Raw genomic sequence first — 24,858 nt, forward strand, 5'->3', positions numbered from 1 at the left:
GCAATTCAGTTATGATTCGGAGGGCTACGCTGCAATTTCTATGCATCTTGATGCATCAAAATTGTATTATTTTAATACATGATCTAGCATTAAAACAGAGCCCACTACAGAACAAGTAGGGGTGGTCACAGGGGGGCCAAGGCACCAGCCCCCCTCACCCCTCATTGGAACCGCCATTGCAGAGCAGACTGCTGCTAGAACATGTTGTTAAGTAGGCACAAATGCTCACTGGAGCGGGACATACATTTTAACAGTATGTTTTAATTTAGTATTTTCTTCGATGTTCAGTATAAGTGAGTGTAGCTGCATGTACGAAGTGGTGAGCACTCTTTATTACTTTGGCATTGTTTGAATCTGCTGTGGGAAGCAGCCGCTGCAATGTGGGAAGACGGACTGGCCTTACAGTCTTGTTGTATATGTTAATGTTGTGAAACGGTTGCAATTTACACCTTTACTCACAGTCATGCACCCAAATGTGGTATCTCAAAGTGGCTCTCTTTTATGACACCATAGGAATGAGTTCCTAAACCTGGAAGTTAGCATTTTAGGGTCCTGGGGTCTATCCTCTCAAACTCAGTGAGGATTTTGATACTTGGTTAGATGCAAAAAGGTATACAATTAACACAAGCTTAAGAGAGGCAGGTTTTGTTGTATAACATAAAATACGTGTGCCTTTTAAAGGATTTACGTGCCCTCAAGAGGGCGGTTGCTAACAAATGGATAAATGGATAAATCTCACTAGTCCCTACAGCCTCTTGTGTTTTTCAGAGATCAGGTTAACAAACAATTTATTAGGCTACAGTTTCACTAACTTGTTAAAACAGCTGGTTAGCTTGTCAAGACAGTTGGAAGCATAACCGAAGTGATGTTGAAGTCATGGACCGTGCAGTAGTAGAAACGCCACAGAGCTTATTTTTTGCAATTATCCAAAATCCAATGCAAAAATCCCATAAGCAAATTTTGAATAAATCCTATGGTGATGCAACATCTGAGTTGGCCTACACAATGAGTTTGCTCTCTATTGCCTGTGTCCTCACATTGGAAAAAAAGTGAAAGCTGCTAGATTGTGTGGCATCTGTAACAATGAGTCAAGCCATACATGTAACAACAACCCTCCTCCTTCCAGAGAAATTGGGCTTGACACTGCAGCCCCACTTCTTGGGAAGTGTGCAGGGAAAATAAACATTGCATTGGTTTGTTTGTTCGTTACATAAATCATTCCCATGGGACACAAACACCTGTCTACTGGGTGAAAGTGCTTAGTGTTATGCCCACCTCTGGATGATAGATGAAAATGGCTTGGGAAAATGATCTTGGTTACAAACTACCTAATGACCAATGGGAATTAATTTTTGCATCAATACATAGATCCTCACTCTGTGCAAGACACTGCCTGGTAAAATTTAAAATAGTCCATAGGGCCCATATGTCTCAGGTTAAACTGTCTATCATGTACCCTGATATCACCCCCACCTATAAAAAAATGCAAAAGTAATGATGCTACCCTAATCCACATGTACTGGTTATGCTCTCACCTACAAAAATTCTGAGGAGATGTCTTCTATACCCTATCCAATCATATCATATCTTAATTTATTTATTTAAACTTCTAATGATAATGATTATGGCTTACATTAAATGAATACCTAAAATTCAGTGTGTAAAAAAGTATCTTTAATATGGAAATGATGGCCTCCGAAAAAGTATGTCCATCTATATGCACTCAATACTTGGTTGGGGCTATTTGACTTGAACTACTAGAAATGGACTTTTCCATGATATTCTAATGTATTGGGATGTACCTGTATATCCAACACGCAGCTTAGTAGATTTCAAACAAAGCGACAGGCAAAACAACGACATATAGCCTATCGTATTTCCTCAAATAGTAGCCGGGGCTTCTATTAATAAAAAAAACAAACAGTTTGGGACCCGGCTAATAATAGGGGCAGGCTATTATTTGAAGGAGGCTTTTATTAAAAAAAAGAAAATCAGAGGAGCTCTGACCAGCACTTTTTAGAGTGTTTTACACAGCGCATTGTAGCCAGTTACCCGGACGTCCGCCATATTGAAAGTTCTTGGATGTAAACAAACAATGAAAAGCACGCTGAATGTTCATTTTAAGCAGGATTTAAAATGTTTAAACTACTAAAAAGCCCAGAAGAACGTGCGTAAACGGCTCGACTTTACAGAGAATGACTAGGACAGCGGGAGAGACAACGATATTTACCTACAGTACTAACTCGTGTGGCGAAACTTCAAAATACAGGTGTTGTGTCGAAATCTGTTACCCCGTCAAATTATGTTTCCTGAATGGTGTTCTCCGTAGCATTACCTCCGCGGTTGGAGTTAGGATTTACGTTTAAGGTTAGGCCTTGTAGAGAGAACTGTTTGGGGTTAAGGTAAACTTGGGGTCATGTTAACAACTTAAAGGAGGAATGGTTGGGGTCAGGGGTCAGGTTGGTGCAGGTTAAGGTAAGGGGTGCACATATCGACGGGGGAACAGATTTTGACATAACACCGGTAAGACCGGTTTTTATTTACTAAAGATTATTTTTACACCCAGTTACTAAATGAGGCCGGTCATTAATAGGGGCCCGGCTTTAAATTGAGGAAATACAGTATATAGTTTGTGACAATGAAGCGCTCACACCCAAGTGGTGCTCAGAAAAGGAAGAGAATCAAACAAAATAAATATTGTGTCAACCACTTAGGGATGGGGGGCCTCATAAAGTTCTGTAGCCCAGGGGCCTCCAGTGATGTTAATGCACCCCTGGCCGTATGGTCACGTTTGCCTCACTCTTGGCCAGATGAGCAGTTCTGTTTAAATGGAGGGGTGTTGCCTCGCCCACACTTAGTTAGTGGCTCCGAGAGGTAATGTCCTGCCTTAAGTTGGAGATGGTCCGTCTCTCAATCACTGGCTGTGAGAAGAAATTCTATAAGAACTGGGGATCCTTCATGACACACTTCCATTAACACCCAAACAACGTAACATAACCCACATTCTCACTCTACCCTAGACATGAAACATAGCACATGAAATGTAGGAAATAGCTACAATTTAATTTCTAGCTCTTACCAGTGTCTCATTTTCTTTATTATAATTATTTTCTTATTTTATTACTTCTGCCATGGCTGCAGCTGCCATCACCATGTACAACTACCTGTGTGTATTTCTGAAAAGATGTGGATGAAACTTCCATGATACTTTTTCACTTTTGAATGAAAAAGTCCAATAAAGAGATATTGAAAAGAAAGAAAGTCCTCTGTTCATTTAACCCATCCAACCACCCACTCTTCTCCTGCTTATGAGGACTTTCACAGACTTTGATTTGAAAATAGTTTTGTGATACATTGAAAAGAAATATAATCTGGGAGAAAATATGGTTCCCACAGAACATAACGGACAATGCAGTTTTGTTGTATGGGAACATAATTATGTGTTGGGTACTGGTATTCCCTCATGCTTGACTGAAAACAAAAGATGAGCATGACTCCAACACCGTGGAGGCCTCCTCCTATAGACATATGATCTGTGGTCTTTGTGTACACCTTTAAAAAGCAGACTCTTTACTAAAAAAATCTCTTTGATTGTTTATTTTTATGATTTATGGACAGCACATTTCGATCTTGCTCTGTGAAAGGTGCTGTAAAAAATAAACTTTACTTCTTTACTGTTAATCATTAAGCTGTGGTGACCTCACTGCTTTCAGTTTTGGTTTAGCTGACACACAAACAAAAATCATAAAACTTTCCATCACTTCTTTTCATGTAATCAATAATTGTTAAATCAAAGAGAAGAGTTACAGGCTACATATTAACTGTTAATTTTGTTTTTTTTAATGGCAACACTGATATTCAATCATAATGTATCAAAGGTTCCTGTGGAGATAAATTAACCTGACCTTAATTTCGCTATCAAACCTTCAAACCTTCGGTAAACACTGGCAGCCAGTAATGTGACAGCTTTCTGTATTGACTAATCATTGACAACTATTATAAAGATCAGCCCTGAAAGGAGCATATAAAAAACACATAATAAACACACAAGTTCAAGGCCATAAATATGAACTTCAGCAGACTGCAGGATCTCCTTCAATGTCTGTAGCTCAGAACAGGACAAGATTGCACTGCAGGTGAGAACAGGCTGTGTTTAAAAAAAACAAAAAACCTGACATATGCTGTTGAGTAACACAAGTACAGCCTACCAGCCACTATAGCCTTCGGCATTTACAGTCATTATAGCGTGTGAGGCCACTCCGGCTCTTAGCTGCTGATCCACTCTTCCTTTCGCCCTTGAGACGTAGAGGTAAGATTTTTAAAAATCCAATATTTTGAAATGCTTAATTCAGATTTCACATATTACCAGATTTCTGCATATAGACATATACCCTAGCCTAGTGCAATGTGCAACATGTTTCTGTTTACATTTTGACTGGAGTACACGTGTGATCTCTGGTCTTGTCTTAAGAATAAATGTGGTACTTTTATACTTTACACTATCATATGTTATGAAGATCTTTTTAAACCTTCTTAATATACTTTTACTATTTCTATCACTTATAAAGTTAATGTTAGCATGTTTTATGACATACAGCGGAATATTTTTTTCTTCTAGTGGACTGCAGTACCTTTTGTACAGTTGATAGTCTATAGTAAAAGTTATATATATATATATATATATATATATATATACAGACAGATGACAAATTAAAGAAAGATCCTAAAAACAGGAGTGGAGAAGGAAAACAAATGTAGATGCTTTTCTGTAGACAAGGTCACTGAATGATCTGATGAGTACCAAAATGAAAATAATCACCAGGGCCTGAATTTATCAAACTGTTAATAGAAAAATCTTGGACCTAAGTGAAATATAACAGAAAACAACTAACAATAACCCTTTAGTCCTCCTCAAAACCTTCATTTTAATGTAAAGGTTTATGACTTAAGAAGAGGTGAGCTCAAACAAACAAAAATTATATTATGACGATTAATATTATTGCTCGTAATATATTACTGATACTATACTTATTTTAAAAAATACTATTTTCAACTTAGGTTAGTTTGAGTCTATTTTTAGTTGATTTGTAGATTTAATGGATGTTTGACATTTTTAGTATAAACAACATTTCTGTAATTTAATAGAGATTATAGAAATTTTGTTTGAATAAAACAAAATGCTCTTTGGTTTTGTAAAACAACAGAACTTGTTATTCCTGGTCTAAGCATACATATAATTAGTCATGTGACCACATTTTTACATCTTACCTAAGTGTCATTCTTAGAAGGTTTGGTAAATACTGGCCCTAATCTCAAACTGACTGAACAGGGTGGTAGATTTTTGACCACCATGTTGGACAGCAAATGAGGGAATATGATTCATAAGTAGTTTTCCCTCAGATTTAGTATTTTTATCTTGTTTTTAGACACCCCTTTTTTGCAGTGTATAAATATGACGGTATGAACAGATTTATGGTATATGGCGAATAGTATCATGGGACGGCTGTGGCTCAGTTGGTAGAGTGTTCGCATGGTTTGATCCCTGACCATGGGCCATTGGGCAAGATACTGAACCCTAAATGGCTCCTAATGCTGCGTTTATTGGTGTGTGAATGAATTCCCAATGGTGGCAGGTGGCAGCAGTGTGCCCTGGTACCATTTAGTATCAGTAGGGCAATATGGCACAGTATGAACAGAATTTATCAGTATAAATATAAATATAGCAGTATAAACAGATAATATAATAATAATAAACATGTTCAGAGTAAATTGAAGCTGTTCCTGCTGCTTTTGGTCGACCAAAACTTTTACTGTATGAAAGCTGTTTCTTTAGTATGTCACAATTTTTTGCATCTCTCAAATTTATATGTACTGTTTGAAAATTATAAATAGTCCTTATGTCCTTAACAGAGCCCAAGCACTGCAGCAATGCCTGCTCCTGGTGTGTGTATGAACATATTGGAGGCCCGTCACAAGCAAGATGGTTCTGGGAGCTTCGACAACCCTTTAAAGTTCTTCAATCAAGACTACCAGCAGATCAAACAGTACTGTATCAGCCATAACGTAAGATGGGTTGACAACGCATTCACCCACGACCAATACTCCATTGGTGAAGGGTTACTGGAGCCTCAGGACCTGGCCCATGTGGTGTGGCTGAGACCACAGGTGAGCTTTTTAGAGGGGTTACACAGAAGCAGAAGAGAACCACTAAATGTCGATGTGTAATCAAGCATGAATGGTTGTAGTAGAGTAAAACCGTTTAACCGAGATTACTTTTTTTTTTTTTTTTAAACAACTCATTTTTCAGTGAATAGCTCTCTAGCATTTCCACACACTTCACAATAAGGTTCTTTGCTCACACTAAACCTGATTGGCAGGTTACAGAAATTTGCATGTTGTCCCCATACCCAAATACAGGTATGTTAAATGTCTGGCGTCTGTGTGTGTGAGCACACAAGCAGGAAAAGTTTTTGTATGTTTTACTCTATGGCCATGATTTAAGAGAAAAACCAGAAGTCAAAAACAAACCTGTCGACTCAACACGTAATTATGATTAGTTAGAGTATGTTAAGGGATTGTACAAAAAATTTAAAAATGGGAGTTGGGGGGTGGGGTGGGACTTAAAAAGTCATGGCCCTCTCCAGGATTATTACTAGGGATGCACCGATCCAAATTTTTCAGTCCTGATGCCACCATTTCTGAATCACCTCAAGCATTGTTTTTCAATTATATGTTTGTTAAAAAGTTTTCATATTGGTACATATCAGACAACATAGATGCTGATACCAGTAACTATGATAGGCTAATATGGGGTGATAATATGAGCTGTGATATGTCAGTCTGGCTCTATATTACACGATGGGTTCAGATATCCTTTAATGTCTAGGTAAATATAATTCTTACTTGTACATTTGTGCAAAAAAGTAATTAATAATTGTTGTGTTAAGATAAAATTGGACTTTTTTAAAATAAGAATAATAACACCCTGTTTTCCAGTTAATTGCTCCTAGGCCAGCCTTTATACTTGACGGAATCTCCAGGTTTGACTTTGGTCAAGGAAAAGTTGGTAAGGAAACTTCTTGATTTTTTTCCCTGTTACAGCTTCTTGTCTCTCTAAAAACTCAATGACCATCTTTTACTCAGGTGACTGCTGGTTTCTTGCTTCTATTGGAGCTCTGACATTCTGTAACGACATCCTCAAGCAAGTTGTCCCTCAAGAACAAGCATTTGATGAAAAATACTGCGGGGTGTTCCACTTCAGGGTAAATAATACACAACAGGCTATTATTTTTTTAAAAGATGAAAGATGATTTCATTATCAAAGGATGACTGAATACTGAATACTCAGAATCACACTCACTGTTGAGTAAGTGATTATCACAAATTCTTGTTGATTGCACTTTACATTTTTGGAAATATAATCTGCTGGAATCCATCATATACTTTATGTGCGCACCTAAAAAAATATTAAACCACCGACTGGTCACACAGTGTGTGGCAAACTAAGGAATCATGAACTTTAGTTGTTGTTGTTTTTAAATTAATTCAAGAAAGCTTAAATTTCTCATTCTTCTTTACACCATTTAGTTCTGGAGATTTGGAAAGTGGATCGATGTTACCATTGATGACAAGCTACCAACCCTTCATGGGAGGCTAATCTTTGTTCGCTCCAAAGACCAAAATGAGTTCTGGCCTGCTTTGCTGGAGAAAGCCTATGCCAAGTATGAAAATAATTTCACAACATTTTAAGACATAAATGTGCTTTGTCTGGATGAGTATTTTGTTATTTCTGGAGTGTCTCTAACAGTATTATTACATTCACTTGTATCAGAGTGTGTGGTTCCTATGCCGATATGAATGCTGGAACTCCTGTCGAGGCGATGATGGACTTCACGGGTGGTGTTCACATGCGTATAAAGCTGGAGCCCACTGCAAAGCTGTGGGACCTGATGAACAGGGCTGGCCAATGCACATCACTGATGGGCTGCAGTACACATCAAGGGGTGAATACAAAGATACTACACAAAATCAACACTGGCTGGTTCTTTTACATCCATTTTCTAAACTGCAAACAGACTATTTAGAGAGATGCTGAAGAATAAACTAAAATGTATATTTACCAATCAAAGATTTGCACTGGAGAAAGACAGAGATGATTATTATATATCCTTTCTGCACAAATTGTTAAAGAAAAATTATTCACTTAAATACTATAGTTACTTATACTACCAGGTCTGAGTTTGAAATCATATGGCAGACAGAAAAAATGTTTAACTTTTCCCCAGAAAAGCCTACTCCTAATGAACCATGGCCATACCTTAACCTCTTCATACCCAATCTGTTTTACTTTACTTACTGTGCAGGGACAATTCAACTGACATGATATGTGGTTAACATTGTGGATTAATACAAAAATACTGTGTTATGTTTAGGCAACAGAACTACTTGGTTAGGGTAGCGAGAAGATTATGGTTGGGTAAATATAAGCATGTCTGTGATGTTTTCACCCTGGACATGAACAGCAGTTTCCAGGGTGAAAGTCCTGTATTTGTCAGACTAATCTATCCACTCTGACCACGTCCCTTTACACCCTTCAGACTCTAACACTATGTCATTGGACGTCTTTAGTTGGCCCTTCACGTAAAAAAAATGACACTTGGGGCGTCCCGGTGGCTCACACCAGTAGAGCGCTTACCATGTAGGCTGAGTCCTTGCTGCGGCGGAGCCAGGGTCGAATCCGGCCTGAGCTCCCTTTGCCGCGTGTCTTCCCCTCGATCACCCCCCTTTCTATCTATCACTATCAATAAAGCAAAAAAAAAAAAAATGACACTAAAGGGGTTCCCTGTGCATAAAAAAGTGGTACAAAGGGGTCCTGAACAAAGGTTTACATAATTTGTGTCTCAGACACAAATAGGTGAATCAACTTTTACCAATGATAAATTGTTTTGGCTTGTAGGAGACATCTGCCAACAATACACTACCAAATGGATTGGTCCAAGGCCATGCCTACACTGTCACAGGTTTGATCCAAGTGATGAGCCAAGGGAAAGTAGTGAGCCTGGTGCGTTTGTGGAACCCCTGGGGCAGCGTAGAGTGGAAGGGAGACTGGAGTGATCGGTGAGAAAGACCCCTACTCAGAAGTTGTGAACTTTAACTGTTTTTAATGAAAATTGTAGAAAAAGTCGAAAATCTAAATGGAAACAGCAATATTCTACAAAACTGCTATTTAACTGAGCAATAGAAGTTAATTTATAACTGTAATCTATGTTAATTTTTTTTTTGTAATTTTTTTTTTACGCTTGATTGAGGTGGTTTTTACCTGTCTAAAAGAGTTGATGGTTCAAATGGTATACGGAAACACCAGATAACTTCTGATGTATTAAAAAATGTAACTAATCACTAATCAGCTCTTTCTACTGCCTGCATTTTCCCAGGTTATATTTTGTTTTTTGTCTCCACACAGCATTTTAGCTGACATTAAAAGAATAATTACAGCTCACCCAATACTTACTGAAGACCTCTCTTCATCATATATGGGCCAGAATGGCTTGTTTTGTTTCTGGTTTCCAAACTCTTTTTCGGTTTACTGGTGGATTACCTATAGCACCAACTTCTGACCAAACTATACAAGACAAGTGACATATTTACTTACTTAAACATGAACAAATATTTCTTAAAGATGCATTTCACAACTAATTACATATACTTTGAGCTGAAAGCAAGAAAGGTTGAGAATCCCCAGGCGTCTTTTGCTTTTTTGAAGTGGTCTTTACAGTTTTTTCCCTATCAGCAACACACAATAAGCTTAAAATGTCATTTGGATGAGAAGTGTGAGAAACCAGTGAAAGCTAAACTGGTTTTTCTAGTTACAGTGAAGTAATCCATAGTGTTCTTCCTTGAAGGCAGCTTAAAACATAGGCTTTTCATTTACAGAAAATACCACCTGCTCTCTATTTCATGTGTTGAGTAGAAAATTGCCTTTCTAAGCCTCAGGACATGTGTTATTACTTGCTTCAGAATTCCTCGAAACAACTGACAACAATGCCTTCTTCTTTGACAAACTGTCCTCAAGGTCACCTTTGTGGCAAACCGTGAGTGCTAAAGATCGTGAAATGTGCCTTTCAGTGGCTGACGATGGAGAGTTTTGGTAAGCAAATCTTCTAGATGTTTTCTGTCACACTCATGCCTACACAGTAGCAACTACAGAAACGCTAGATATTTTATGTATTCAAAAATTAAGATATTTAAGTCAGATACATTGTGTTTGTGAAAAGAATATATTTCATCAGCAAATCTTAAAAATATAATTTCCTTAAGAGGGTATAACAAAGTACTTCTCACCCCAACTGATAAACATTGAGTAGGCTACATATTTCTTTGTGTTCCTGTGCTATATCTCAAGGTTTGGATTTTACAGTTTTAGCATCACAGTGAGAGGGAAAATCCATACACCTAAATTAATCTCTGTCAACAGGATGAACTTTGAGGACTTTTGTCAGTTCTACACAGATATTGACATCTGCTCCACAACCCCCAAATTCATTGATGGAGGCTCCTCCAAACACTGGAAGACCTCCAGGTTTGAGGGCAGATGGGTTGCAGGAACAACTGCTGGAGGACACACAGCACACAAAGGTACTGCCAAGATATCTGGACATTTAATGGAAATTTAATAAGACTTGATATTGTTTGTCATACTATGTGATTCTTAACACTAGAGGTGACCCGAATAGTTGAATATTTGTTCAAAGGAGCCTGATTCGCCTGCCAATCTGACAGTTGAATAGACGTGTTGGGGAAAAATGTGAGATTATTATATTCTAAATTTCGCAACTAACTTGTCTGCTCACACTACATTCTTGGACACAGTAACTCTCCCTTCCTCCCTTTACCAGTCACTTCCCACACACTCACAATGCACTATGTGAATTATTAGTCGACCACAAACTACTAGCAAGCAGCCCATTTTATCAGCATAAAACACAATTTAGAAAATTCCCAGTGCACCGGAACATCCTTTTCCCTCATAAGTTTTTCATTTCAATTTTGTCTTGGAGTTGAATCATCAGTTTAGCAACCCTTAACCTTTAGGGTTTTTTGCCTGAACATAACCATGTAGTTTCTTTTCCCCTAAATCTAACCACGTTACTGCACCTCAACCTGACGAAACTGCAAATGGCCATTTCATGGTGTGATTAAAACCTTCTGGAAGTGTCATTTAGACACTCTGACAACCCAATGTCAAACTGACACTTGCATGGAGAGGAAGTTAAAAGTCATACATGGTATTGCAGCGTTACTTGAAAACATAAGATGTATAACCACATGGGAACCACAAACAGTGTAAAGTGACTATAACATTGTTTTACACAGTACTTTATCTTGCTCACAACCATAATTTACGTCATGCCGTAAAACAGGACAGTTAACATTTGCAATAAAAAGAATTGTGTCATCCTTATATAATTTTACGCCACTCATACAGTTGCTTGACACTGCATGTTATATAGCACAACATAAGCAACAAGTCACAAATCCTTTTTAGCTAAGATGTGATGCTAGATTCAGTAATAAATAAGTTGACATTTTGAGAACTGTTCCAACTTGATGAAACTTATGAGTGAAACTGTTCAACTCTCCTTGCTTTCAATTTCATTTTTTAGTCAGTAATACTCAAAAACATATACAATGCAAATAAATCTTTACCATCTTTTTGTCTTCCAGGCAGCTTCTGGACTAATCCACAGTATCGGGTCAAGATTTCTGATGATCTTTCAGATTCAGATGGAAAGAAACATGTGCTTGTGTCTCTCATGCAAAAGTCTGACAAAAGGAACAGACACCTGGTCCATAAGTTCAACATTGGACTCTTTGTGTTTGAGGTAAGTATTACCCTTCATAATGTCTTCATAGCATGAGGACTTTAATGGATATGTCATACATACATTAGACTTGGAAAGTAGCTGAAGTCAGATTAGGAGTGGAAACAACAATACAATCTTGTGTAGACGACAGGTCATTTACTACTACTGCTGCAGCAAAAAAATGTTCTACACAAAAATCATAAATATTATGATTAAACTGCCTGTAACCTGAAATACTGGGAAAATAGTTTCATTCTCACTTGACCACACATGCCCCTTTTCCCATATAAGGACAGTCCTCAGCAGGAAAAAACAGTCGTATAGGTTCAACTATGAAAGCAGTTTATTATGAACCAAAGCAACAGTTAAGTTTGTTGTGAGGCAGTGACCTCTAGTGGCTGTAGTATATATGACAGGAGCAAATGATAAGTCACCAATTCGTTTTGTTCCCTTAACCTAAACATGTATTTCCACTTCATACTGTTAACCAACAATAAGAACAGTAATTTAGGATGTTTTAGGAGTCATTGGCAAACAACCTATACTGCTGTTTAGTCATAGGATGGCTAAATGGCAATCCTACCAGTGGCAGGAGACCAACAAACCTTATGCCTAGACGTAGCAATCACAGTTTTAAACACAGTTATTGTCATCAAATGGTCGCAATGGTTTAAGCAAAAAACAACAGAGTTAAAAGGTCGTCACCTAATAAAAAAAGGAAATATGGTTCATAAGCTGCTTTCCAAAGGCATATGGGGTCGGCTTTAAATTGAAGAGATATAAAACATATAGCAATATTACATAGCAAAGTCAGGACACAATATAAATGCAGTAAATGGATACTGCTGAAAAATACTGATCACATAGTGTCATTAAAATCTTATGATTACTCTTCCATCAGCATTGCATTAGAAAAGTCGAAGGGATCTGCATTATGTGCTTAAAATGTTTTTCTCAATTACACAAAAAAAGTTTTGATGTGCTAAATAAGACATAAAAATCAAAAGCTAAACAGCTGTGTCCACGGTGTGAGTCTTCCCAAATTACTCATTAATTTGTCTTTAATTCTAGACGGTATTAAACAATTTAGCTGACATCAATAAACAATTAAACATTCCTAGTTCAATCCATTGTTTTTATGGCGTACATGGGTAAGATGGCCAAGGAGAGCTGCTTTTTGTTTCCTGTTTGCAAACTTGACTTCTTCTAAGCATCCAAGACAGTGTACAGCCATATGTAGTCCACCTTCTGACTAGGCTGTGCCATAACACACCAGACCATATAACTTCACCATACATTGTCCAATCTGTCCCAAATTCCTAACACGTGATGAGGGTCCAGCCCTGAAAACACCCATATGTCAATATTGACAAACAGTCATAGCGCCCCCTGCTGGCAACAGGAAGTCACATGTTATACGCCTAGCCCGAGCAGTAGGTTTCACGTAGAGTCATGCCATTTGGTACAAATATGAAACATGTGGAGACGCACCAAAAACTCTCAAGAACCCATACCCTAAAACGTACAGGAAGTCGGCCAGTTTCAATCAAAGATGGCGTTTCCGGCAGTTTTTGCCCATTTCCACGTCGCATACTTTAACAAACTCCTCCTACAGATTTCACCCGATTGCCTTCAAACTTGCTCCGTACCATCACAAGGCCTTTGGGATCAAAAGTTATTGAAAGCTTTACCGGCATGGCGGCAAAATATGCCGTCTCGCCATAAAACTACAGATCTTTATAACTTTTACATACTTTGTCCCATCTCCTCCAAACTTCTCATGCTTCATCAGAGTCCAGCCCTTAACACTTCTAAATAACAATCTTTCATTAAGCCCCGCCCCTTATAGTTGGGTCATCTATAGCAGTTCCGTGACCGTGGAGAGCGAAGGTTGGTTTCTCACTGGATTTGTCATCTATAAGGGTTAAATAAGAAATTGAGCCGGGGTGCCCCTCTCAAAAATGCGGGGAAAATTTTTGAGTGCCCTTAATCCAAAATGGCTACCGTCAGCCAAGCTGGAAATTATCTTTTTAAGGGTTTGGACCACAGTACTGCATAATACATGGTTTCTGAGACTATTTGGGTCAAGAAATTCATAAATGATGTAAATTTATTGATTTGACCTATTTTTGACCCAAATTCAAGATGGCCGCCAATTTTTGGCTCTGTAAATGTCCATTTTTCAAAATCGTCATAGAGCCTTAATATTAGGCTCAAATGAAAGCTCTGCTCATACTGAGTTCAGTTATGGATAGTAAAATTACAAGTAGGCTACACAGAAGTCATCAAAGGTCAAAAAGAGGTTGATGAGAAACTAATTTTTGCTGATGTCCTATAGTCTAGCCATAATCCCCATAGGCCCAATAGTAAACCCAGAAATGTTGAGTACCTTAAAGTTTTATTGCAGAAATGTCATCTATAGGCCTAATGGATGGAATTTAACTTGGTTGCTAAAAGTTGCACTTTGGGCAATTTGCATAATTAGCATAATAAGCCAATAAAGTCAAGACACCACAGGTGAATAGGGTAAAAAAAAAAAAAAAATAGATATCACCATGAAACTTTCTCAGTTGATTACTTATGTTAAGATGAGAAAAAAAATGTATTGCATGTTTTTTGTACTTTAATGTTTACATATGCAAATGTTCAAATATGCGCTCATTTGCATACAGACAAAATCAGATCGTTTGATAAAGTCATGCTCAAAATATTTTTTCCAAGAGTAAACATGTATACCGGTACTTTGGGGTCTGAGTTGAGTCTGAGGTGGACTCAGACTCAAGAACTATATACAAGAACTGCAAACAGCATGCGCACACACACACGCATGCTGTAAAACAGCTATATATAGTATGCATCAGCTGTAGCTGCAGCACATTGAAGGCCTGCAGCAAAGGGAACTACAGCTGCCATGCTGCAAGTCTCAGTTGCACTGACTACTGCAAGTGTGAAGGGATGAGTTCTGCTTCTGCAACCCATTCACAATACATACAAATAACGAGCAAGAAGATGATGAGACTGAAGGGAATGAGGACAGAAATGATGAAGATGGTGAAGGCTATTGAGTGGGAATCTGTGGTTGTTGTTAAATATATGTGTGTGTGCGTTTGCATACTATATAGTTATTTTACAGCATGTGTGTGTGTGTGTGCATGCGCATGTGTGTGTGCGCGCATGCTGTTTGCAGTTCTTGTATATAGTTATTGTGTGTGTCTGTGTGCATGCTGTATAAAGTTCTGTCTTTTGTTGTATATAGTTCTTGTGGGTTTGTGTGTGTGCGCATGCTGTTATATAGTTATTTTGCATATTGTATATAGTTCTTGTATATAGTTTTTGTGTGTGTGTGTGTGTGTGTGTGCTGTTATATAGTTATTTTGCATGGGACACTTCATCTCTTAAGGTTGGTTTTCACCAACTCATACTCAACTCAGACCCCCAAGTATACATGTTTACTCTTTATCAAACGATATGATTTTGTCTGCATGCAAATGAGCGCATATTTGATGAGATATAGCCTCATTTGCATATGTAAACATTAAAATACAAAAAACATGCAATACATTTTTTTCTCATCTTAACATAAGTAATCAACTGAGAAAGTTTCATGGTGATATCTATTATTTAATTTTTTTTACCCTATTCACCTGTGGTGTCTTGACTTTATTGGCTTATTATGCTAATTATGCAAATTGCCCAAAGTGCAACTTTTAGCAACCAAGTTAAATTCCATCCATTAGGCCTATAGATGACATTTCTGCAATAAACTTTAGGGTACTCAACATTTCTGGGTTTACTATTGGGCCTATGGGGATTATGGCTAGACTATAGGACATCAGCAAAAATTAGTTTCTCATCAACCTCTTTTTGACCTTTGATGACTGCTGTGTAGCCTACTTGTAATTTTACTATCCATAACTGAGCTCAGGATGAGCAGAGCTTTCATTTGAGCCTAATATTAAGGCTCTATGACGATTTTTCAAAAATGGACATTTAAAGAGCCAAAAATTGGCGGCCATTTTGAATTTGGGTCAAAAATAGGTCAAATCAATAAATTTACATCACTTATGAATTTCTTGACCCAAATAGTCTCAGAAACCATGTATTATGCAGTACTGTGGTCCAAACCATTAAAAAGATAATTTCCAGCTTGGTTGACGGTAGCCATTTTGGATTAAGGGCTCTCAAAAATTTTCCCCGCATTTTTGAGAGGGGCACCCCGGCTCAATTTCTTATTTAACCCTTATAGATGACAAATCCAGTGAGAAACCAACCTTCGCTCTCCACGGTCACGGAACTGCTATAGATGACCCAACTATTATGCTTTATCCCCGCCCCCTTTCATAAAATGACCACGTTGCATACTTTACATAACTCCTCCAACAGATTTAACCCCATTGACTTCCAACTTGGTCAGTACCATCACAAGGCCTTGGGCAACACAACTTATCAACACCTTTACTGACCTTCACAATATGTGGGCGTGGCATGGTGGCAAAATATGGCGTCTCGCCATCTAACACCAGACTGGATAACTTGACCATACATTGTCCAATCTGTCCCAAATTTCTCACACGTGATGAGGCGCCAGCCCTGAACACACCCACGTGTCAATATTGAAACACAGTCATAGCGCCCCCCGCTGGCTACAGAAACTAACATGTTTTACACCTAGCCCGAGCAGTAGCTTTCACGTACAGACATGAAATTTGGTACACATATGAATCATGTGGAGACGCACCAAAAAGCCTCTTGGAGCCATACCTCAAACCCAACAGGAAGTCCGCCATCTTGGTTTGAATATCGCAATATTCAGCGGTTTTGGCCATTTCCAGGTCGCATACTTTAACGAACTCCTCCTACAGATGTTACCCAATCAACTTCAAACTTGGTCAGTACCATCATAAGGCCTTTGGGATCAAACGTTATTCAAATCTTTCCCGACGGTCACACTATGTGGGCGTGGCATGGTGACAAAATATGGCATCTCGCCATTTCACACCAGACTGGATAACTTGACTATACATTGTCCAATCTGTACCAAATTTTACACACGTGATGAGGGTCCAGCCCTGAACACATACCACGTGTCAATATTGACACCCAGTCATAGCGCCCCCTGCTGGCAACAGCAAATAACATATTTTACACCTACCCCGAGCACAGGAGACACGCCATTTGGTACGCATAGGGACTGAGCCCACAAGCGCCGCGCCCGACGTGGCCTGTCAGTCCTGTTTATAGGCCTAGTTCACATTTCTTTCTTTGAAACATTTTAAAAAGTTCACTTTCAGAAAACTGTAAACAGACAACTACAGTTCAAGTCCTGTTTGTAGGTTTGACAACAGTTGCCTAGACTCCCAGGTTTAAGTCTGTCATAGTGTGCTTTTTATTTCAAGTTAATGTATATATGCATGTTATAAATAATACAGCCTTTTAACTGATAATTTGACACTCATTTATTTAATTAATTGCTTTATGTCCTCAACATGAACTCATATTCAACTGACTTCTCTCAAGGTGAAAGAAAAAGTAAGAAACTATTTTATCCCTATCATTCTCTTTAATTCTTTTCAAACTACATTGTAAAGCTGAGATACATTTTCTCAAATGTTCATTATAATGTAATCTATTAATTTAATCTATTTAAATGTATTATTGCAGGACCAGGGGCAGAAGGGGAAGTTCCCCGCCTCTTTCTTCAGCAATCGGACACCTGTTGCCTACACTAAAACCTTCAATCCTGAACGTGAGGTGATGGAGCACCTGAAGCTGAAGCCTGCTGAATACCTGATTGTGCCAACCACCTTCAATCCCAATGAATCAGCTGCCTTCATCCTGACAATCCTCTCCAAGGGAGAGACCCACGGCTAGTATGACCACTCTCCACTACACACACTCACTGTTTTATATGAAGAAAGAATAAAACACACTGACTCGATGTGGTCTTTGGTCTTTCCCGACAGTGAAACTTCTGGTGACCATGGAGATGAGCCAGTAAAAATGGTATGCAAGATGTAATATTCCAAGGTTCTTGGTTTTCATATTATTAATGACATTGTGTCATGTGTTTTTCAGTTTGCGTTAAGTAAAAAATTTTACAAGTTTTATTTGAAAATGTTTTTTTAAATCTCCTAAACTTTCTCTTCTATTAATTTCCAGATCAAAAAGGACAGAAATGTAAAGGATGATGAGAACAGGAAAACTGTTTTCCGCCAATTCTCCGACCACGTAATATATTCATTCTTGTGGCATATTTGTATTGAGTTTGATTGCTTGGAACTTCCTATTAAACATGTATTATAAAGTTATCAGTTATCAATATATTTATATGAACAAAGGGTCAAATAATTGTATTACAGGGTTTCCGCTAAATTATACTACTTCAGAATAAGGTATTGTTTTATTTTTTAAATTCTGTAGCAGAGACCACAGCGCGAGGTTCTACTGTACAGTCATGTCATGGCAACCGTAAAAACGCACGCACTCTGTTAGCATTACTGGAGTTTCTGAGTAAGGTTAGACTGCCTGTTAGAGTGGATGGTTAGCTAACATTACATTAGCATTACCCACCTTCAAATAAAAGCAAATTAGAAAAAAAAAATTAGAGCACATGTATGTGTTAGCAGAGTCCACCACATCATTTACAAGAAGACTATCAAAATATGATGTCTTACATAAAACACAGCAGAACCCTTATTCTGCTTTACAATAATTCATTAAAATATGCAATGATTAAGATGGAATAGTGGCATTAGAATGAGTGAGAGGCTTTTAGGGCAAAATTTTATCCGAGGGAGCATGCCCCCAGACCCCCCTACTTTGTTCAGGTCCTTCCATCATACAGTACATTTACATGACACTTGAAAAAAAATGAATTATTGCCTTAATCTGACTGGACAACTGAAGTGCATGTAAACGTGTTAGTCCAACTAATGTCAGAGTTCTCCAACTCTGATTAGGACACCCAGATAATGCATTTGGAATAGAATTTCACCAGCATGTATGACAAGACAACGCATGTGCGCATGCTCCACCCCCGCGCTGGCGTATGACCCCGAACATCCAAGAAAGCCGGTCACATTAGCCGGTCGGAGTAGCCGGTCAGTAGCAACGGCACAAAGTGTCAAACTGAGGTCAACTGGAAAGGGGGCCGTATTAACCTGCTGAAAGACGCATATCGCCACCCAGTGCTGAGGAGGAGAACACGTTCCCGTCAGTTATTCGATTTTCTTAGTTGCATGTAAACTGGAACAAGGACAGAAGTCCAATAAGATGCCAAAATCGATTTTTAAGCATAGCTCGATTAAACTGTGCATGTAAACACACTGATAGTCTCAGAAAATCCTGTGGGAAACACTAGTTCTAAAGCTTTTTTGCGGTCGCGTGTCATATTTTATACTTTCTAAATTGCTGACTGATATTTACACGCGCACACCATCCAGGGGACTAAAAACCCCTTTACCTCCGCTGCTGAAGAAAAACCTAGAGGAAACACTGTATTATAATTGATCCTGGAAGTTGCATCCATTAAACTTTTAATTAGCTGTCTGAGCAGAAAAACCTTCACTAAAAGCAACAAAAATAGACATGGGGGATCTCTGTGTCTCATGCCCTCAGTGGGGATTTGACACATTTAATAGAATGGAATCCTATTTGACCTGTGAGAAGTGAGTGACAGATGTGTGGGGATTGGACTTTAGTCTTTGATGCCTATTACAGAGCCTCAAAAGTCCAACTGATGTTTATTTATGTAGCATTTCTCTAAGGCATCGTCTAATAATCTGCCTATGAATACCCAGCATTTTCTGGTTACCTGGGTGTGGGAACAGGGTTTTTTTTTCTGCTAGCACATGGCTGACAGAAAACTCACTAATGAAGCCTTTTAATTCATTTTCAGCATAAAGCAGTGGATGCTGAGCAGCTCCAGATGCTCCTAAATGAAAAAATCCTAAAAGGTTTGAACTGTTAAATAAAATTAACTGGCTTGATATGCACATTAAAATGCACTGCACTAATCTTAATGGATATGTGCTGCATTGTAGTGTTTAGGCAAAATAATGCATCATGATGATTTTTTAAAAATATGTTTATATATTTATTTAGGAGACCTGAAATCTGGAGGCTTCAGCATTGATGCCTGTCGCAGCATGGTTGCTCTGATGGATGTATCCTGTTGTGATGAATACATTTCATACTGATTGGTGTAATTTACACACAATAAACAATTCAGACTTTTTTCATTTTAGTCTATTTGAGGTGATTAAATGTTAAAAGGAAATCCCTCACAGTGATTGCAGTAAAACATATAATGCACATGAATATGGGCACAAAACCTGCCTGGCCTTTTGTATGTTTAACACGCATGAGTAGAATTTACAGCAGTGAACCTTAATGTTGAGACAGACATCGATCACCGGCAAACTGAACTGTGAGGAGTTTGTTCATCTGTGGAATAAGGTCACGCAATACAGGGTAAAAGTACCAAGTCTAGTTTTAACCCTTCAAATCTGCACTGATATTTTTGTAATATTTACAAACATTACTGTATAGCAGACTCTTAAGTCAAACATTACATATGCATCTAAATATGAATGTGAAAGACTGACCTGATCATTGTTGTTTTTCTTATTTCAAAAGGAAATTTTCTTCCGCACTGATGTTTCACAAACTGGAACGCTGTCATTGAGTGAGCTGAGGAACGCTTTCACGACTGCAGGTAGACCAACACATCCTCATATCTAGACAACAGAATAAGCTCTTACCAAAGACTGCAAAAACAACATACGACTGTTGCAAAGTACCAGTGACAGGCCCATGTTGTAAAACCGTTGCAGTAAATGCTACTTCAGTGGCCTCCACGTTTACATCTGTACACAGCAGGCACAGTTCACAGCCAAACAAAAAAATTTGAAACCAAGCAAAAAAAATGTGAATTGAGCATCAAGACCTCAGGGTTTCCCATTAATAACCCAGACTATGGCACCCACCAGAGTCTTGTGTGTTGTGCTAACGTCACATTTGTAGAACAAGCTACTGAAAGTATTTTTACACGATTCATAATATAAAGTTATTTAGCGTTGTGTTGCCGTTGTTCAGCAGAGTGTCTGTCACCCGTTAGTCAGTCAAATACTGACCCACCTGTCAACCCTCCTCCGAGTGTGTGCGCGCCAAACTAAATACTATCAACCTGTCCGGGCCGTCAGAGGTCCAAACACACTGCAGCATACGCCGTTAGCTAACAATTAAAGTTGTTTAAATCACACTAAACTGCAACTAACTGTTTTGAATAAGTTCCTGTTGCTAAACGTATGCAGCTTTCAAAATAATAGCAGAGTGTGTTAACAGAATCGACCACTGAATTTACAAGAAGACTGTCAAAATAAGATACCTTAAATAAAACATAAAAGAACCCTTATTCTCCTTTAAAATAATTCTTAAAATATGTAATCATTAAGAGTGTACAGTTTATATCAGTAGTTCTCAACCTTTTTGAGTCGCGACCCCCAATTTAACATGCATGTTGTCCGCGACCCCCGCTGACTGAACAGAATTTCACACGCACAGTTCAGATCACCCAAAAAAGAAACAAAATGACCAAAAACACACAAATTGACCACAAAATGATCAAAAAAGACACAAAAGGACCAGAAAAGACACTAAATGACCCAAAAGAGAAACTAAATTACCAAAAAAGACACAAATTGACCACAAAATGATCAAAAAAAGACACAAAATTACCCAAAAAGACACAAAATGACCAAAAAAAACACAAAATGACCAAAAAAAGACATTAAATGACCAAAAAGACTAAAACATATGAACACTTTAACACAGTGGAGACAGAGCTGTCTTCCAAAATGTTTTGGCGACCCCCAGAAATCATCTCGCGACCACAATCGGGGTCCCGACCCCAAGGTTGAGAATAGCTGGTTTATATGATACAATAGTGGCATTAGAATGTGTGAGAGGACACCAAATTTGGGCTTTTGTGGAAAAAAACCTCTCCAGGGGGGCATGCTCCAGACCCCCCTATTCCATTTCCTAGTGGAAAGCATGTTGACGGCAATTAAAAATGACACAGTAGGATAACAAAGATTCTATAAAACGGTATCTCCCGACTGTGAAAAATGTTATGTGAGATGTTTGCTCTATTTAGCTCTCGAAATGCATTTTACTTATAAATGTACAAAATTGAGTTTCATAAAATCCTGTGACAAACAATCCTGTAGTGTAAAAGTAGCCATAGTGAAGCATTTAGCTGCTAAAAAGCCAGATGTGTCCACCAGGCCAGAAACCCAGCTCAGCATATGCTAATGTTACATGGAATTTATGGTAACTATTTGCTTGCAAGTTTATCATATCAAATTGAAAGGTAATAATGATATGCCATTAATTTGTTCACAGCTTGGTTTCACTGCCCCCAAGTGACAAAAAATCAGTAATCACAGCTTTGAAGAACTTGCTTATTATAGTATTTGTAGATTTTAGTTCCAGTGGTGAGGAATAAAATTAGAGTTTAGCTTGTTGGGGTTTTTTTCTAGAGGAAGTCCAAAAGATTACTTTAGTGCTTCCTACCATGCCGTGTAGCACTACCAAGCAAACTCAAATGATTCGTTTTATGTATAAGATTTAAAATTATTCAACTGAATAACTTTGATACTGGTTAACTGGACTGAGACATAGCCTATGAAAAGTGCTGGTCCCTCCCACTATTGCTACAATGAATTTTCTTTTTTAAAGATTGAAGTCTGATTTGTTTTTTTATTTTGTTTCTGAAGCTGATGATTTTTTTTGGACAGTCATTTGTGAAATCTGCCAACACTTAGTTCCAGTTTGAAAAAAAATGTTGCAGCTCCTTGTAAATATTGCTGGAACTGGCAGATATCAGACCAAGGACAGAATAGGTGTAATATATGCCCAAATACCATCAAAAGGTGTTAGTGTGATTTTGGTGCTGACATTCAAAAACTCTTTCTGAGTTATTACTGTGCACTTTACAGACATCAAGGTCAGTGATGACATGCTCAATTTGATGGCTGTGCGTTATGGAGCCTCCTCTGGACACATGACGCTGGAGAGTTTCATCAGTCTCATAATGCGCTATTCCTGCATGAACAGTAAGTGAAGTGTGAAAAAGTATGACACTATATAAATTAACTATCTGCCACTCTTGCCTTGTAAATATGTTCTGTCAACATGGAAAAGTTTAGATTTTCTCGCTCTCCCGTTTCTGAAAACGACGAGTGAGCTAACGTTGAACTCTACAGTCGTTAAAGCTCCTTTTATTACAGAGCAACCATCATTTTTCAAGAAGTGCGTTGAACTATCATAAGCTTGAAGGTCATATCAGTCACAAATGTTTGTGGGAAGAATAGTTTCTTTAGTCTCAAAATATGTACAGTCTTGTACTCTGGTGTTTTTTCTGTCTCTCCATATTCCAGTCTTTGTTTTTGGTTTGCAAAAATGATATGTTTTGTGGTAACAATTAATCTTGAAGTTGGTTAGCCTGGTTCCAGGCTTAAAACTCTTTACATTAGTATTTTCTGAATCTTTAATGGAACAAATTAACTGTAAATCTACTTCTTGAATCGGAGCCCATGCTTTGGTCAACTATTGTACAACTACTTATTGTAAATCTGAATGTTTCAACCATTCATCCATTACTCTTAGCTAACTATAAGAACTGTTTAGCTTTTACTTTTAGTTAACTAATTCAACCAATTCAATTCAGTACTTTTACCTTTTATCTATGTCAACCGCTATCGTTGACTTGCTACTTCAACTGTTTATTCATAAGTTTGAGTTGACTATTTCAATCACTATCAACTACCATTTATGTGTTCTCTTGCTAACTAGTGGTGTTTCAGTGTTACAGCTGAGTTAATGTGTGGGTATATTCTTTAAATGAAATCATCAGTTCCATTTTGATTTCTATTTATGTTTTTATTTTTATTTTTTCTACAAAAAATGAGTTACAATACTATACTAGAATCTTTCAACAAACTCCGGGGCAACTGCAGAAGTACCCTGCTGGGCTACAAGAACCCCTGGTTTGGAATCGCTGACTTAAGGTGATACAGTTAATTTACAATTTGTTTGTTTCTCAACAGAAATCTTCAGTCAGCTGTCTGGGGATGGAAGAGTCCTGAATCTTGAAAAGATAGAGGTAATTAAATCTATTCTTCTTCTTAGAAGTTCTCACATACCACAGCTGTTGACCTTGACTAGAAGAGAGAGGGAATGAATACTAGCTTTCTGAATTGAAAGGTGCATTATTCCATGAATAACCTGTGTCTTCTTTATTTTCAGTGGATGCACATTTCAATGTATACTTAATCCTACAAGGACGATGGATGGCAAAACTCATCATAAAATACAATTTTCTTTTCAGCTGCCAAATCTCATAATAGATTAAGAAAGTATTCCTTTGCAACTGAGCCATTACACCCTTTATAATGTAACTAGAGGGAATTTTCTGCTTTACATTACTTATATTGCATTGCAATAAACATTCATGTCCATACACAACATATCCAATCCTATAACATGAAGCCACATAACTTTTATACACATTCTGTTAGACTGGAGATGGAATATTTAGTTACTGCATTTTTTAAATTTCAGTAGAATTACAATGCTTACTGCTTATCTTTTCATTCTGACATTTGGGAACAAATACATTTCAGATTTCAGTTTATGACATGGTCTCATTTGAACTGCAAAAACCATGTAAACCATTTTCTACAAATAAAAACTCTTTGAGACTGTGTGTACCTGTAAAGTACTGTGATTTGGGCTGGGCACATTTATTATATGTCAACTGCTTGTTTTATGTTAATTTCAATCACTTATTAATCATTATTAGTACACATAGTTAATTCCTAACAAATGATTATTACCACAAAGGAACATTTCCTAACTATCCTTTAATCACATTAATTACATCAGTGGAAACCCTTACAGGAAACAAAGATTCATCCTTTTAAACTATTGG

At 37.8% G+C, this 24,858-nt stretch overlaps 1 protein-coding gene across 1 annotated transcript; it reads left to right on the plus strand.

The window, feature by feature from the left end:
• The first annotated feature begins 4,192 nt into the window (after positions 1–4,192).
• Positions 4,193–24,627, plus strand: LOC131988429 (calpain-1 catalytic subunit-like). Its single transcript, XM_059353541.1, has 20 exons — positions 4,193–4,309; positions 5,911–6,165; positions 6,997–7,066; positions 7,144–7,262; positions 7,588–7,721; positions 7,832–8,003; positions 8,957–9,117; positions 10,073–10,147; positions 10,475–10,635; positions 11,725–11,882; positions 17,526–17,734; positions 17,828–17,867; positions 18,024–18,092; positions 19,762–19,819; positions 19,968–20,029; positions 20,268–20,336; positions 20,502–20,580; positions 22,865–22,981; positions 23,975–24,030; positions 24,174–24,627. Exons 2-20 carry the CDS (start codon positions 5,929–5,931, stop codon positions 24,198–24,200), a joined length of 2,073 nt encoding a protein of 690 aa, XP_059209524.1. The 5' UTR covers positions 4,193–4,309; positions 5,911–5,928; the 3' UTR covers positions 24,201–24,627.
• Positions 24,628–24,858: the final 231 nt, after the last annotated feature.

The sequence above is a fragment of the Centropristis striata genome, chromosome 16, assembly GCF_030273125.1.
Source record: "Centropristis striata isolate RG_2023a ecotype Rhode Island chromosome 16, C.striata_1.0, whole genome shotgun sequence".
NCBI lineage: Eukaryota > Metazoa > Chordata > Actinopteri > Perciformes > Serranidae > Centropristis > Centropristis striata.

Excerpts from the sequence above, each read along its gene's own strand:
- LOC131988429 (XM_059353541.1), top strand. The coding sequence starts at position 5,929 with ATGCCTGCTCCTGGTGTGTGTATGAACATATTGGAGGCCCGTCACAAG. Across the intron at positions 10,148-10,474 it reads GCTGACGATGGAGAGTTTTG|GATGAACTTTGAGGACTTTT; the intron begins GTAAGCAAATCT and ends CTCTGTCAACAG. Across the intron at positions 17,868-18,023 it reads GAGATGAGCCAGTAAAAATG|ATCAAAAAGGACAGAAATGT; the intron begins GTATGCAAGATG and ends ATTAATTTCCAG.